This window comes from Salvelinus alpinus, chromosome 6, assembly GCF_045679555.1.
Source record: "Salvelinus alpinus chromosome 6, SLU_Salpinus.1, whole genome shotgun sequence".
Taxonomy (NCBI): Eukaryota; Metazoa; Chordata; class Actinopteri; order Salmoniformes; family Salmonidae; genus Salvelinus; species Salvelinus alpinus.
In genome coordinates this window covers 22,362,051-22,379,385 of record NC_092091.1, presented here as the reverse complement: position 1 = coordinate 22,379,385, position 17,335 = coordinate 22,362,051, and the positions used below count along the sequence as shown (strand labels likewise).

General features: G+C 44.2%; 1 protein-coding gene across 6 annotated transcripts in view; it reads left to right on the top strand.

Annotated features, from left to right (window-relative positions):
• Nucleotides 1-11,196, top strand: part of LOC139578382 (semaphorin-6B-like) — a 123,470-nt gene extending 112,274 nt beyond the window's left edge. For all 6 annotated transcript variants that reach the window (XM_071405882.1, XM_071405881.1, XM_071405880.1 and 3 more), the window contains one exon: nt 5,784-11,196. In XM_071405882.1, coding sequence (XP_071261983.1) covers nt 5,784-6,667 — 884 coding nt within the window. In that variant the 3' untranslated portion in view covers nt 6,668-11,196. The remainder of the gene's footprint in view (nt 1-5,783) is intronic.
• The last annotated feature ends 6,139 nt before the right edge of the window (nt 11,197-17,335 follow it).

The window sequence follows — 17,335 nt, the reverse complement described above, 5'->3', positions numbered from 1 at the left end:
ATATATATATTTTTTTTAAAGATTAGAACCTATAACCTACTATTATAGAACCTATAACCTATTATAACCTACTGCATATTACGCACAGTAGAAAAAACATTTATTAAACTGATTAAAGATGTCTTTGGTACATAATTGGTCTAGCCTATACAAAAAAATTACACAAATTCTTGTAATTGAGTGTGGACTGTATTATTATGCATACTGGATGGACTGGTTACCTTATGCTACGCACCAAACGTTCTATCAATGAGTCTGGGAGAGAACGTATAGGCCTAGGCGATGCTGTTGGTTCATTGATTGTGCAGGTTGGCTTACAGAGTTAGCCTACAATAGTGAATTACTATTTTATTTTGAATAGTCTAGTATTTTATACATTCATAATGAATAGGCTGACACATTACCTTTAGCTACAGAATATCTCACCATCGGGAGTTTCCATCTCCCCTCTCCTTCCTTCCTTTCTCCAGTGTGCAGAGGGAGGTGCTGTCAACAGTTCAATGAATTATGTTTCGCTGCGAAAACATTTTACTATCAATGTTCCCGAACTGATTTTCCTTGCTCCCAATTGAAGCGCTGGGTAGCTGCAGGACCAGGGTTGGAGAGCCCATGGCGTACAGAGATTGGGCGTAATATCCCCTGTCGCACAGCGAGAGGCTGTATGCTCCTCAAACAGTGGTTGATGCGTGAAATAAGTGTTTTCTTTAAGCCCAGACATTTCTATGTGCAAATGTGTGAAAGCAGAGTTTTGATGGTTGCCACTAAAAAGAGGAGGATCCCAGCTGCTACTATATTGATTTCTCAGCTGCTCATATTAAGCACATGTTCCGCTATAAAACCGGAGTAGCCTACCCTGCATGACTGAAAAACAAACTGGTGGGAAAGCATTAATTATTTCAGTGCATATAGATGACATGTCTTTTTTCTCCTGCCCTGTTTCTGTTTCTGTTCCTGTCCCTGGGCCATTCTAAATGTAAACAAATTTTACATTTTAGTAAAGACACGATTCAATTTAAAGTTGATCACTTGATGAGACATCAGCATGTGCAGACTGAGGCAAGGAACAGAGCGTGAGCTTTTTTTGCGACTTTCTCAAATCGTCAATAGCCTATAGTCACATCATGCAGCCCATATACACCGTATGTACATAACATTAGGAACATCTTCCTAATAATGAGTTGCACGGCCTTTTGCCCTCAGAACAGCCTCATTTCGTTGGGGCATGGACTCTACAAGGTGTCGAAAACATTCCACAGAAATGCTGGCACATGTGGACTCCAATGCTTCCCACAGTTGTGTCAAGTTAGCTGGATGTCCTTTGGGTGGTGGAACATTATTGATACACACCGGAAACTGTTGAACGTGAAAAACCCAGCAGCATTGAAGTTCTTGACACACTCAAACTAGTGCGCCTGGCACCTAGTACCATACCGCTTTCAAAGGCACGTCATTCTTTTGTCTTGCCCATTCACCCTCTGAACGGGACACATACAATCCATGTCTCAATTGTCTCAAGGCTTAAAGATCATTCTTTAACCTGGCTTCTCTCCTTCATCCACACTGATTGAATTGGATTTAACAGGTGACATCAATAAGGGATCATAGCGTTCATCTGGATTCACCTGGTCAGTCTATGTTATGGAATGAGCAGGTGTTCCTAATATTTTGTACGCTCAGTGTATGTTTGGATTTCTAAGACATTCCAAGGGTTGTATCATTCACAACTAAGGTTGCCAAATAACTCTAAATCAAGCGTACAGTATTATCACTTTTGCGTTCAACATACAGAAGCCACTTCATATGCTTACTCACTCCGGAATGGGAAAAATATCCATTATATTTTATTCAGCTAAGTTCAAATATATTCTTCTTACTATAAAATCATATAAAATAATGTCACGGGACTTATTAGCATATATTGTCAGCTAAATGAACAAGCCAACAGTCTATGGCATGGAGCATAAACAGATAACACACAGTAGGCCAACTCATATTCTTTAGACCTGACTAAAATTAATTATGGATTGGTGTATATTAAATTAACTTACTAGACTTTTTTAAATTCTAAAGGCGAGCATCAGCGGCTTATATGTGGCTTGTAGGAGTGGAGGCCTGAAGATGCTGAACATGTTTATGTTAATAAATGGTCAATTATTGTGAGACCTGCAGTCTTTTGCTTGACAATAACTGGCTGACAAAATTTCATGACCACCAAGTATAAACATTTCCAGATGTGAATGAAATGATGGTCCAACGTTGTTTAAAGAGCCATAAAGGCTTGTGGTTTTTAGGAATTACCAAACCCAAGAACCAATTCATTACCTTATTGTTTTATTCCTAAACCAGAGGCCTCAGTAAATAATACGAGAGCAGCAGCACCATAGCCTGAGAATGACATTTATTCCACTGTCTCCTCTGCTGCCTGGCTGCCACTGAACATTGAGGAGCACAGTACTTTCCAGAGTTATGTAATAGATACTGCCAGTGAATCCAAGTTGAATATTGGCCCGAAAAGGGAAAATAAATAGTGCATGAATCAGGGATATGTTTAGGCTGGCCAAGTGGTGATGCCAACAATGTGTTTATCTCCGCCTAAGGAGAGAGAGAGAGAGAGCGAGAGAGAGAGAGAGAGAGAGAGAGAGAGAGAGAGAGAGAGAGAGAGAGAGAGAGAGAGACAATTAGCAAATGCCAGATTCAATATAAATATCACAGAATATGGGTGTTTAGCCGAATACACAAACACAATGGTAGGGACTGTGCTTAGCCAGCAGAACTATGAGCTCCCTATGTGACAGTTAAAGGGAAGGAAAGAGGGAAGAAATAGGAGGGAAAATCAGTCACGTTAATATGAAACCAAAAAAACATACAATTAGTATTTATTAGGATCCCCGTTAGCTGTTGCCAAGGCAGCAGCTACTCTTCCTGGAGTCCAAACAGGAATAAAACAATTACATCACAACAAAATAATAGCCTACATCATAAATAAAACAGTACATAATACAACACATTGTTACATTATTACTCTATTATTACAAATGTACAATATACAATTTACAATACTACAATAATTCTATCTATATTGTGGATTTTCGTTTTTTTGTTTAGTTTATTAATTCAACCATTTAAAAAAACAAGCACACATAAAACTTGAAAAAGTCATACATGTTAAATCATGGAGGATAACACACAATAAAGTCTGGGACTTATTTCCTTTGTGGTCCTCTTGAAACAAGATGGCTAGACAAGATCCAACACGGCTAAACACAGTATGGCATTGAGATAATAAAACGTACAAACAAAGAAGAAGAACATCTATCTCATCATTACTGTTACATCATAGGGGTCATTCATATGGGCACAGAAGACATAAAACTGTTTTTTACTTTATATTTAAAGCTCCCTAGATAGGACGTCGTTTTTATGGGCAGAGGCAACTCATTCCACTCTGAGGCTCCAGTATACAAAAAGGTACCTTTCCCAGCATTACTCCTGAACCTGTATAAGCACCTTAGCAACATCTGGTGCTGTGATTGTGTGCATCCCAAACATGGGGAAAGTAATCAGTTAAATATCTGGGTGCAGAACCATAAAAACTCCTATAACCCAAACTCAGTCTAATCTGGGACACCCTATCCTCAAAAGCCATGTGAGTATGTGGACTCATCTTCAATACTACCCTGATCAGCTTATTCTGGGCTATCTGGAGCTTCCCCTTCATAAGCTTAGATAAGCTCCAAAACCAGGAAGTACTAGCGTAGTCAAAATGGCATTGAATGAGGACAGTGGCTAGCACTCTCATGGAGTCCTTATCAAGCAGCTTGGACTTTCTAGCCAAAAACGTAGTCCTGGCATTAACCTTCCCTAGCACCTTATTGGCCATGCTCACACCTCCCAAACTTCCATCAAGGATGCATCCCAGGTAGCTAACAGAGGTTTTAGTAGTCAGCACCTCACCCCCTAACTCCACTTTGATTTCAGAGGACCTACACATTTTAGGACTGGACCCCAAAATAATTGCCTCAATTTTACCGAAGTGCAGAGATAGCTTATTATCTCCAAGCCATTTGCTAATGTTAGTAAGGACTGTGCTCTCCAACATAGTTTTCTTATTGTGGGACACCAGAAGTGTATAGTCATCTGCATAAATGAAAAGACGGCAAGAACCAGCATCTTTCATATCATTTATATACAGAACAGCAGAGGCCCAAGCACGCTCCCCTGGGTGTCCAATCTATGTCCAAAGTTGAAGATGCAAGAGACACACAGCACATAATTCACTCACTGTAACTATGCTACCCAGCCATGCTCCATGTAACTCCAGGCTCTATTGGATAAGTGATAAAACACTAATTAGAGTAGAAAAGGACATTGACTGACCAAGATGGCATCTTGATTAGTACTAAATCCTTTTCACTGTGGCCTGTTGAGTGGCCGCTTCTATTGTTGTGGTGTTTAATATAGGCCGTCGCCATTCCCCTGCTTCGTGTAAACGCATGGAGAATAATACTCTGTCTCGCCAAGCCCCAAAACCCAGTCATTAACTACTAGCTAGTTTCTTCTACCTGCTCCTAATTCTTGCCATTTGTCTCCATTAAAATAAATGAGTCCGACGATAACATTATGTTAGTTTAAAGCAGACCGCTGCTCCTTGCATTTTGGAATGTTCTTTCTCTCTTTTCTGTGCAGGGTGAATAAGTGGCTCTCAACATCGATTAATGACATCTATCTATTTCCTGTGGGGCCCGCTTTTATTTATCTGTTCCTCTCTCCTCTCTCAGACACACGCATCACCATCCCTTTGCTGTTGGAGTAATTTAAGAAACATTTACTGTGTTTGTCTGGAGCCTCAGTAGTCTGCTGTAGGCCTCTTTCCCTTCCCTTCCCTTCTCTCTCTGTCTCTCTCTTTTTCCCCCACATTTCTTCCTCTGGCTGGGAGTAAGCTCTTTGTTTTCTATTGGTGTTGTCCCTGGTGCTTGCACTGCAAAGAACACGTTTTCTCCTGACATTTTCTTAATTGATCCATGGCAGCAGTTTTGTGCTCTCCTGTTTTTCACTGCTTTAATAATTCATATATTCCGTTCTCCAGAGGAGCTTCTATCGTGTTCTTTGGGGGAAAAGAAACATATTGTCTTAGGCCTTTTTTCAGATGTGCTGTCAGTGATTGTAAACATTGTGAATAATTTCTCATACCGTTAGAAGAAATAACTTTGTGAAGTTCATGTGTAAATACAGTAAGGAACTTAAAGCAATTATTCACTATTAATTCCAGAGTGTACAGACATTCTTCCGCTGCAAAATTAATGTTCCGCAACGCTTCGGGGTTGGGAGATATTCTCAATCAGGAAGACAGTTATTATAGCCATTAAAATAACCATCCACTTTAGGTAATGAACACAATTAGCCGTTACACCAATAGCATACCTTTGCAGGAGAGCATTCCTCCCCACCCACTGAGTCACGGATAAATAGGCCACTTTGTCAAGCTGTAAACTCCCACATGTTTACTAAGGCCAGGGCAGAGATGCTTTGTCTACCGACTTTAGAACACTAATGAAGGCTAAAAACAGAAATGGATTGTTGTTTTATAATGTATATTTCTTTTCAACATCCATTGTCCTACAAGAGTGTCTGAACACTCTCACATATCCACTGTATCCACTGACTTACTGACATCCTTTGCTGTCTGTCTGTCTGTCTGTCTGTCTGTCTGTCTGTCTGTCTGTCTGTCTGTCTGTCTGTCTGTCTGTCTGTCTGTCTGTCTGTCTTTCTTTGTGTGTCTGTAGGTCTTCTTCAGGAGTCTTTCATTGACGAACCAGACGGTCTGGTATCCGTCAACCTGCTGGTCGTGTCTGCAGTCTCAGCCTTCGCCACGGGGGCGGTGCTGTCTGGCCTGGCTGTCTGCTGGATCATGAGTCATCGCCACCGCCACCGCACGCGAGGGGCAGGAGCCAACAATAGGAGCCGTAAAGGGGACAAAGAGCAGAACATGCTAGGTCAGGGGCGGAGTGGCTCGGTGATGAGTGTGACCCGTACCAGTGGCAGCGAGAGGACCCGGTCACATTCCCAGGCAGACAACCCGTTCGTAACGCCCAACGGCTGGCCTAAAGGAGAGATAGACCCAGGCCTACCTACTCCAGAACAGACCCCCCTGCAGCAGAAACGGCCTCCACCCAGCATGAGGCTCCCAGACGGAGACTGGGACCAGAGCCAGACCTTCCTCACCTCAGTGGGCTTGCCCTGCCCAGCCAACTCAGTCATCTACCTGAGCTCCAAGTTCCTGCAGGAGAGAGGGGGCAGGCACGAAGACCCAGGGAACGTGGGGCCCCCCAACACGGAGCGAACACGTTACCTGGTCCTGGCCAACCACCGGGAGCCCCACGGAGGACAACCCAGGACCACCCTGAGGAACTCTGCAGGCGAGTACAACTATCCAGCCACACCGCAAGACTCCCCAGACCGCAGGAGGGTGGTCTCAGCCCCCAGCAACCAGATGGACTTTGGGGAGCCCCCCCGCTGGACCCATGAGGGGCTCAACTATAACAGCAACAACGGAGTGCCCTACCACTCCCAGCGCCCGGGCCTGATCCGGGCCAACCACCACGGCCTGGCCGACTTCAATCACCTGATGGGAAAGAGTGTGGGCGAGCATACCCATAGTGGCCAGTGAGAAGAAGAGTGCCATGAACCCCCCTCTCTGAAACCCATTTCCCCTCAGCAACTGGAATACCCCTCAGACTCTCCCGTCCCAAATCCTGCCCTGTCTGTTCTCTCTCACTGTCATTCAATGTTCTGACATCCCCTGGCGCGTAGCCTGCCTGCCTGACTGACTGACTGAAGAGACTGGGCCACCAGAATCCAGCAGTTTAGAGAGAGAAAGAAAGAGAGAGAGTTAAAGAGAGGAGGTTATTCTCCTCATAGCTATTGCTCTGCTCTCGACCTGAGAGGTGCACCCCTCTGCTCCGTAAGTGGTTTAACCTGTGGAGCTGGGGCTGGACATAATGAGAACAACCTCAAGGACTAGTAATGGGTGCAAGGGAAGGAACATTTTGTGAAAAAGGAATTTAAAAAACAGACAACCGCTTCACTGATAATTTAGCATTCAGCTTCAGTTGTGAAAGGTCTCCTTTTACTATCTTGTGCTCTGCAAGTCATTCATGTTGTGTGACATTTTTATTTCTGCTTTGCTTTTGTGCCAGCATCCAGGAGACAACCATGTGTTTGTCCTTGGTTTTCAGGCCAACTCTATCACTCAGCTCTATCCGTCAGCTTGTGTTTGGTAGGTATTAGCAATGCCAGAGAACACTGAATCACACATTAAAGGAGAGGCTTCCTGTCTTAATGTGAGCATACGACATACTGGAGCTTCTTATAGGAATAAGCTAGATAATGATGTCAACGATTATTCCCATTGTGTTAACAATCATGGGGGGGGGGAAAAACCAGGAGGAGATAAGAAGATGGTACCTTCCCATTTGAAAAAATAAATAAAGAATCATGTGTTTCCTTGGAGAAGTGGCGGGAACAAGGAAAGAGGGCAGAGAATGGTATGAGAACTCCCTCCCTCCCCCTCCCTCTCTCCTTCTCTGTCTCCCTCTCCCTGGGTCTGTGTGACCTGACCTGAAGCCTAGGCTGCCCAACCTGGTGGAGAGGAGAACACACAGCCCATGTAGGGGAATGTGAGCATGGCTGTGGGAGATAGCGGGTCCTGGACCCTGCCACTGGGGAGTTCCATTCAGGCTCCTCTCCCTGACACTGAGTCTCTTTGTGCCCTGGAGCAGGAGGAGATGGCTACAACAAATAGCGGTTAAGAGTCAGGGCAGGCAGGACAAACCCAGCTTCCTAGCCCAGCGGAATATCAATGAGGAAAGCAGCACCCCCCTGCCCGTCCCTCCGGCCCCCTCACAGACACTGGCACCGTTTGGGACTGGGGCTGGGACCAGGCAGGGTGGTGGGCCCACGGATGGGCCGATAGGGCTGGGACCAGGCAGGGTGGTGGGCCCACAGATGGGTCGATAGGGCTGGGACTGGGACCAGGCAGGGTGGTGGGCCCATGGATGGGTCATTAGGGCTGGGACCAGGCAGGGTGGTGGGCCCATGGATGGGTTGATAGGGCTGGGGCTGAGACCAGGCAGGGTGGTGGGCCCACGGATGGGTCGATAGGTCTGGGGCTGGGACCAGGCAGGGTGGTGGGCCCACGGATGGGTCGATAGGGCTGGGACCAGGCAGGGTGGTGGGCCCACGGATGGGTCGATAGGGCTGGGACCAGGCAGGGTGGTGGGCCCACGGATGGGTCGATAGGGCTGGGACCAGGCAGGGTGGTGGGCCCACGGATGGGTCGATAGGGCTGGGACCAGGCAGGGTGTTGGGCCCACGGATGGGTCGTTAGGGCTGTGACCAGGCAGGGTGTTGGGCCCACGGATGGGTCGATAGGGCTGGGCCTGTCAGACTGGCATCATTCAGACTGCTATCACTATATCCCTGCCTTTCAGCGTCTCCCACTAGATCTCTGGCCCGGCAGCCATTATCAATCCCCAAACATTTACAAATCAGTGTTAACTGGATCCCCGCGCTGGGCGCCGGGTGGCAACATGCATGGGAGCGCATAGACTGGCTTCATTAGTGGGTCTGTGGGCTGGGAGGAGCAGAGGAGTAGAGCAGGAGAGAGATGTACTGAGGCTGGAGGGGCATAGGAGGAGCAGGGGCTGGGCTTTGTATGACTGGCAGAGAGAAACACAGCAGCACCAGCACATGTAGATATGTACAGAGCTTAAATACCGAGTTATGCTGACCTGCAGGGGGAGCAGATGGCGAGGAAACCTGGCCTGTATAGAGCCAGCTGTGTGGTGGGCTGAGGAGAGGAGCCAGGCTGGGCGGTGGGTTTGTTTGTCTTAATGTGAAGGGGTAACCCACTGAGGTAGAATACTAAACGAGATTAATGTAGTGTAAGCACATGATCTAGCTGGGTAGAAATGCCAACACATGGCTGGGTTCAGGGAAACAGCTCAACAACTGAACGAGTGTGTGCGTGTGTGTTTGAGTGTGTGTGTCTGTGCGTGTGTGCTTGAGTGCGTGGGTGTTTGTTTCTGTACTTGTATTACAGTAGTAATGAGTGTTGCCATGAATGAGTAATGTAGTGTGCTGGGGAGAGGGGGGGTTATAGCATTAGCACAGTGAAGACATTCTTTACATATTCCATACTATAGTAGACAACCCCTCCTCCTCCTCCGATCTCCATTGTAGCCCTGAGAGGAGTGTTGGTTGAGAATATGGGGCCTTGACGAAGTTTTGACCCCCTGTTGCCCCCTCTCCTCTCTGTCACCCCGCTAGTGGCATCCCCTAAGTGCAGTGTGTGATTGAGGCCTGCTCTGCCTGCCCAGCCAGCCGTGCTCCAGCTCCCTCTCTTACACTGTTTCACTAAACATGCTTGATTAGGCAAAGTACATCCCATCCCCTAATGGTGTGATGAGCCCCTGAGAAGATTACTACAGACACATCGAGAGGGAGACGAGCACCCACTCTCCTCCCCAGAAATCACCCCTGCATACACACACACACACACACTCGCACGCGCACACGCGCACACACACATACACATACACACACAGCACCCTAACCAAATTCAGGATGTAATTTAATTACGATCCGCTGTCATCCCCAGGCCAGGGAGGAGGGAGGCCAGACTTGTGGCTCAGACCCAGAGATGTTCTCTTTGGAAGAGCCACATGATAATATGATTATCTTAGTCCCCCATGACTATATATTAAAGAATCTAGGGTTCCCCTTTATACAACGCTTCAGGCTTGCACACAGACGGAAACAAACATACACACACACATGTTTCACACACACAATCAGCCTCTTCTTCTCTACCACATGATGTATAATCATGCTGTGTCCCTCTGCTGTTTAGCTGCTACAATCAAACAGAGGCAGTTTTTAATGTGTCAACACCAGAATGAGAAATCTGGGTAATTTACTGTGAAGCGCTCCAAAATCTTTGCTCTTTGAAAATCAGATTTGAAATGTTTTAACCGTTTTTTCATACATTAGCAATCCTCTGATGCAGTAAATTGTTTTCTTTGGCAGCCATTTGTTTCTGCTGGGAGATTTTTGTTTGGTTCTGTTTGATATGTAGCTCACACAGTGTCGCCCCCCCCCCCCCCCCCCCCTCCCCCCTCTCCCACATGACCCGATCTGTGTGTATAAATATCATGGACTGTGTGTGTGTGCCTGAGGCCATGCCATTGTCTGTTGTTGGCTCGTTTTCCTCGGTAACCCAGTGATTAGCTAATGGCTCCCGGCCACAAACTGCCATGTCGGGATGGGACACCCTAGAAAGAGCCAAACCAAATAAGGAGACATGTAACCCAGTCTGCTGAGGAATTAACACAGGCAGCAGACATTTTACTCATCCAGCGAAACACATCAAAGGATAAGCACAAAAACGTTTGCATTTTTGTAAAGTTGTAGAGAACATTCTATTTAGTCCTCACTGATCATTCTTGTCATGTTTTCATTTTTTTTCCATTTTTTTGTTTCTATGGTAATATTTGTTTGGGTTTTTGGGGATTTGTTGTATTGGATTTTGATTTGCTCTGGTGTGTGAGTTTGATGATGATGTTGAAGAAGATGAGGATAATGATGATTCTGTACTGTGAACAGCATCTCAGTATTTACTCCCACTCTGATGCCTGAGTCGTGTCTGAGAGGTGGAGAAGAGGAGAGGAGAGGAGCTGGCAATACAGACTGCCGATCACGACAAAGTGAACTTTCCCACAAAGAGAAATTTCCCACTCGAGTCTCCTGCTACTGTGACAGTCCTGTGGCTCTCACCAGAGGCTGTCTGTGACCAGGGACACTGTCATTAAAAAACACCACGTGTCCCTGTGTGTACATAATCTCAATGCTTAAATGTAATTTAAGTGCAGTAGCTGCATGACACAGCCTCTGTGTGTACATATGTAGAGACATGTGAATTTGTACAGTACATGCAAGTGTGTGTGCTTGTGTACGCAAATGTCCATCAGACAAACACATGCATGCACCCTCAAGCAACTGCACAAGACACACACACACACACACACCCTTCAGCAGTTGAACACCATTTCCACATTGTCCTCAGCGCTGCCTGTCACTTAGCATGGAGACTTTGCTCTCTGTCAACTTTCTTATTCTAATAAACCACTCAGACATTGACCATCTATCTACCTGTGACAGTTTTTGCTTTGGTTAATTACTTTTTCTTCTCCTGCTAAGGGGATGACAGTATTTATATAGGCAGTATATAACTAATTACTAGTCTGTGCTTCAACTTTATTTGTAAGATACACATTTAGTACTTTGCTATCAATTGAGTGTCAAATGCATTAGTACACTTCTGTTTAGCCATGGTGTAGTTAGAAAATACCACCACTGTCCAACAGAGAGTGCTGTTTCTCCAACAATAGCCTGGGACAGTCGTAAAATAAGTTCTGAAACATGCCTCTCCCTCTGCCATGGCAGTCCAGCGCGGTCCTCCACTTTGCCATAATGAGTAATACCGCATTTGACTATTGTGAGCATTAACCATCCAAAAGCATCAGAATGAATAATAGAAATGAACTCAAATAGTCTTCTCTCTTGCCCTCTCTCTCTCTCTCTCCCCTCTTTCTCTTTCTCTTTCTCTCTTTCTCTCTCTCTCTCTCTCTTTCTCTCTCTCTCTCTCTCTGTGGGGAGTGTATAAGGCAGTAACACATCTGTACAGGTAAAGGGGCTGTGAGGCCTGTCAGTGCTTGATGGGTCCTCATAACTGGCAGTGAGGTGCTGGAGACATGCACCCCTCCCTCACTCAGCCACCTCATCCCTTGCTCGTGTCACCTGTTTTCATAAATTTCAGAATCAATCAGCCGAGCCAGGGGCACATTCATGTGATGAATCTAATTCATGAATGGATTGGACCAATGCCAGCCCAGCAGACACTGTCGGGTTGACTTACATCTAAGCTCACTGCAGGCTAACACACTCTCACAGCCCTGTTATGTGTATTCAGATTCCAGCCACAACTTGTCTTTTGGCATTAATTACAGGGCTGAATTGTGTAAACATCATGAATATAATATAAGACACAGAGTGTAATTTGAGGGCCCTGTAGCCGACATATTCATCAGGCACCTCGGAGAGAGAGAAGGAGAAGGTAATTCTATTTAATGCTCTATCTGTTTGCTTTCAGGCACCAACACAGACACGGGGGCTGCCTACGCAGCACACAAACATACAGATCACACACACTCAAGCACAGAGGGCGCAAAGGACTGTAAAATTATACAATCACTATCAGTATGGACATTGATCAGGTCTCTATTTAACTACCACAGTAGTCTCCTGGGACAGAGACCATCCATATAACATTACTCTCTACAATGTTGACCGTATATGATTTCTATAATAGGGCATTTCTATTCTGATTTTAGATGCCTTTTCAATATCAATTTTCCAATACAAACAATGTCAATATTGATTATTCAATATAAACATTGTCAATATCGATCATCCAACAATGGGTGGCAAGTAGCCTAGTGGTTAGAGTGTTGTGACAGTAACTAAATGGTTGCTAGATCAAATCCCCAAGGTAAAAATCTATTGTTCTGCCCCTGAACATAGCAGTTAACCCACTCTTCCTAGGCCGTCATTGTAAATAAGAAGCTGTTCTTAACTGACTTTCCTGGTTAAATAATGGAAATGTACTGTATTTTAGCGTAAAGAACCGAGCAGGGTGTGATGACCAGCCTGAACACATGGGGGAGACATTAGCTTGCCAAAAAGTTAGGTCCAGAAAAGAAGCACAGTTTTCAACATTTTATGCTGCCTTTCAGTTGTTAGAAAAGACGACACCAGACAGCTAGATAGTAGGAAAATATGTATATAATTTATATATCGGTATAACCATCAGAATGTTTTTATGATACTTCAAGTGACAGCATTCACTAGGCGAAAACAGACTATAGAGTAGCTGAAAATTCCTCTCCATTCCTATCTATACAGTTCTAGAGAGCAGTTCTCTCTGAAGAGGCTTCTTGGTTCTCTCTTTTCGTTAACCTCCCTGGAATCAGTTCCTTGCGGAACTCCTTCACTAAGAAGAAATATCCAATAGCATCTAAACAGCAGCTTGTTGTGGCAATCCCTTCTGAGACATGATAGAAGTTACGCATTAAATTATACTGTTGGCAGTCAAGAGGGACTTTGGAAGCAAAATAGAATTTCATGAAAAATGCAATATGGATAGGAGTGTAACAGATGAAAAAGACTACCAAATTGGCTGATATTATTCTAATACTTTTCCTGTTGTGCTTATATGAGTGCATGTCCTTGTAGGCCAGCAGAGTGCAGATCATCTGACATGAACAAAGCAGCATTGTGAGAAGAGGAACCACATATCCCAGTATCTCCAGAGTCACAATAAAGTCCAGTGGAAACGGACGGGTGTCTTTCTCAAAGCAGGCCAGTCTGTGCTCAGGCCCATTGGGCTCCCTGAATATCACACATAGGAACACAATACTCACCCATATCATCACACACACTACAACAGCCACTTGTTTTTTGGAGCCAATTCTCCTGGAGTGGAAGGGAAACTGAATGGCAATAAATCTCTGGACACTTACAGCTGTAACAGTGAAGATGCTAGCGTACATGTTGGTGAAGTGGATCAGAACAAGAACAGCACAGAGGCCTGGAGGGTCCAGGGTGAAGAAGGTGTGGTAGATCCTGAAGGGCAAGAAGGTGATGAGGACACAGTCGGCCACGGCCAGGTTGAACATGTAGACGTGTGTGTCTGTCCAGCTGGCTCTCTTCCGATAGAACATCCTCAGTGCAGAGAGATTCAGGACCAGACCCAGAACAAACACAGGGCTGTACACAACCCTCTGGAACAGCCTTACCTCCTCCGTCATGTTGAGGTTACAGAGGTGCGGTCCGTGTGAATGGTTGGACATCATTCTCACTGAGATGGAGAGTATGAACATGATCATGATGTTTGTACTGATTACAACGAAAATGAGGAACATTACATTCTTATGAAGTTGGTAATGTCTTACTATTTCAAGTGTGTATTACTAAAAGAGAATCTACTAAAAGTTACAATCAGTTAGTCAATTGCTGTTTTAGGGCTCAGAGGCTAAAGTTTGTATAGTGACATACTGTACAGCATCATTGTAACACTTTTAACTTGGTCTATACATCCCAGTTCAATTGAACACACATCGTTCTTTCTTTTGGTTTTGACAGTTTATACATTTCTTACCTTAAATTGAGAGGAGCTCTGACAAAGGCAGTCTTTTTAATGTGATTGCCACCCACCAAGCCTGCAGATGTTTTTCACCTGTAAATGAAGTCTCCACTTTTACTTTCTACTTCTTGAAGCTGCATGAGAAGCTTGACATTTCTCCTTGACAACAGAAAAATAAATCTGCCTTTGATAGGCTGCGGTCTATTTGCATTTCAAAGTGTAGAACTGAGAGTAACAGTTTGACACAAAGACATTAAAGCGTAAAAACATCTCAACAATAAAGAGAGAACAGGAAAATAATCCTGCAGCAACAGGATATTTAAATTATTTTGTGGATAATAATTCATTCATATTTTTGTATTGGTTTTGTAGGGGTTGATACATTAGAAAGGGCAAATCAAGTCTGACGTTTTAAAGTGGAAATTACAGACATTTTAGAAGCCTTTTTAAACCTTGAATACATTTCATGTTTGCCTTTCCTGCTGTACAGGGCATTTCCTGCAATAACAAAGTGATCAAATGAAGATCCTACACTTGTATATGCTACGTTATGCACGTACATGTCTATTTGCACGTTCTAAAACCACATACAGTGCCTTCAGAAAGTATTCACACCCTTAGATTTTTTTTAAATTTTGTTGCATTACAGCCTGAATTTAAAATTGATTAAATTTAGATTTTGTGTCACTGGCCTACACACAATACCCCATAATGTCAAAGTGGAATTGTGTTTTTAGAAACATTTATAAATTAATAAAAATGAAAAGCTGAAATGTCTTGAGTCAATAAGTATTCAACCCCTTTGTTATGGCAAGCTTAAATAAATTCAGGAATAAAAATGTGCTTAACAAGTAGCATAAGTTGCATGGACTCACTCTATGTGCAGTAATACCGTTTACCATGATTTTTGAATGACTACCTCATCTCTGTACCCTACACATACAATTATTTGTAAGGTCCCCCAGTCGAGCAGTGAATTTCAAACACAGATTCAACCACAAAGACCAGGGTTTTCCAATGCCTCGCAAAGAAGGGCACCTATTGGTAGATAGATGGGTAAAAAAAAAAGCAGACATTGAATATCCCTTTGAACATGGTGAAGTTATTAATTACACTTTGGATGATGTATCAATACACCCAGTTACTACAATGATACAGGTGTCCTTCCTAACGCAGTTGCCGGAGAGGAAGGAAACTGCTCAGGGATTTTACCATGAGGCCAGTTACAGAGTTTAAAAACAGTTAAGAGTTTAATGGCCATGATAGGAGAAAACTGAGGATGGATCAACAACATTGTAGTTAAGCCACTATACTAACCTAAATGACAGAGTGAAAAGAAGCAAGCCAGTACAGAATACAAATATTCCTAAACATCTATCCTGTTTGCAGTAAGGCACTAAAGTAAAACTGCAAAACAATGTAGCAAATAAATATACTATATGTCCTGAATACAAAGCTTTATCTTTGGGGCAAATCCAACACAACACATCACTATGTACCACTTATGTTATGGGTATGCCTTTCATCGGCAAGGACTATGGAGGTTTTTAGGATAAATATATACAAAATAGAGATAAGCACAGGCAAAATCCTGGAGGAAAACCTGGTTGTCTGCTTTCCAAATTCCCCTTTCAGCAGAACAATAACCTAAAACACAAAATATACTGTAAACTGGAGTTGATTACCAATATGACTTTGAATGTTCCTAAGTGGCCTAGTTACAGTTTGGACTTATGGTAAGTATGGCAAGACTTGGAAATGTATGGTAAGACTTGAAAATGTATGGTAAGACTTGAAAATGGCTATCTAGCGATGATCAACAACCAACTTGATGGACCTTGAAGAATTAAAAAAATTATAATGTGCAAATGTTGTACAATCCAGGTGTGCAAAGCTCTTAGATACTTACACAAAAAAGACTCACAGCTGTAATCGCTGCCAAAGGTGATTGTAATATGTATTGACTCAGGGGTGTGAATACTTATGTAAATTAGATATTTCTGTATTTCATTATTTTTTTTTTTTTTTTTTTTTAATAAATTTTATCCCATTTTCTCCCCCCTTTTTGTGGTATCCAATCGCTAGTAATTACTATCTTGTCTCATCGCTACAACTCCCGTACGGGCTCGGGAGAGACGAAGGTCGAAAGCCATGCGTCCTCCGAAGCACAACCCAACCAAGCCGCACTGCTTCTTAACACAGCGCGCCTCCAACCCGGAAGCCAGCCGCACCAATGTGTCGGAGGAAACACCGTGTACCTGGCCCCCTTGGTTAGCGCGCACTGCGCCCGGCCCGCCACAGGAGTCGCTGGAGCGCGATGAGACAAGGATATCCCTACCGGCCAAACCCTCCCTAACACGGACGACGCTAGCCCAATTGTGCGTCGCCCCACGGACCTCCCGGTCGCGGCCGGCTGCGACAGAGCCTGGGCGCGAACCCAGAGACTCTGGTGGCGCAGTTAGCACTGCGATGCAGTGCCCTAGACCACTGCGCCACCCGGGAGGCCTTGTATTTCATTTTTGATAAATTTGCAATTTAATCAATTTTGAATTCAGACTGTAACACAACAAAATGTGGAAAAAGTACTGTAGGTCTACAGCTGCTGATAAAGTTTCAGTTTCACTTGACACAAATTGTTTACTGCTATTCATCCCTCAATCATCCAGATCATTTGAAATAGTGAGATTTTGGTGAAAATCACTGATTAGGGCTCCCGAGCGGCGCAACGGTCTAAGGCACTGCATCTCAGTGCTAGAGGCATCACTACAGACCCTGGTTTGATTCCAGGCTGTATCACAACCGGCCGTGATTGGGAGTCACATAGTTCGGCGCACAATTGGCCCTGCGTCGTCCGGGTTAGGGTTTGCCTTGGTTAGGCCGTCACTGTAAATAAGAATTTGTTCTTAACGGACTTGCCTAGTTATTATAAAGGTTAAAATAAAATAGGCTTACTATACCTTTCATAGAAAAGGACAGACAGAAAGGTACCAGACTGTTGATTTGAAACATAATCTTTTCATTGGGCATAAATACTTATCATTACTGGAGTTACAGTATACGCACATGTTATGTCCT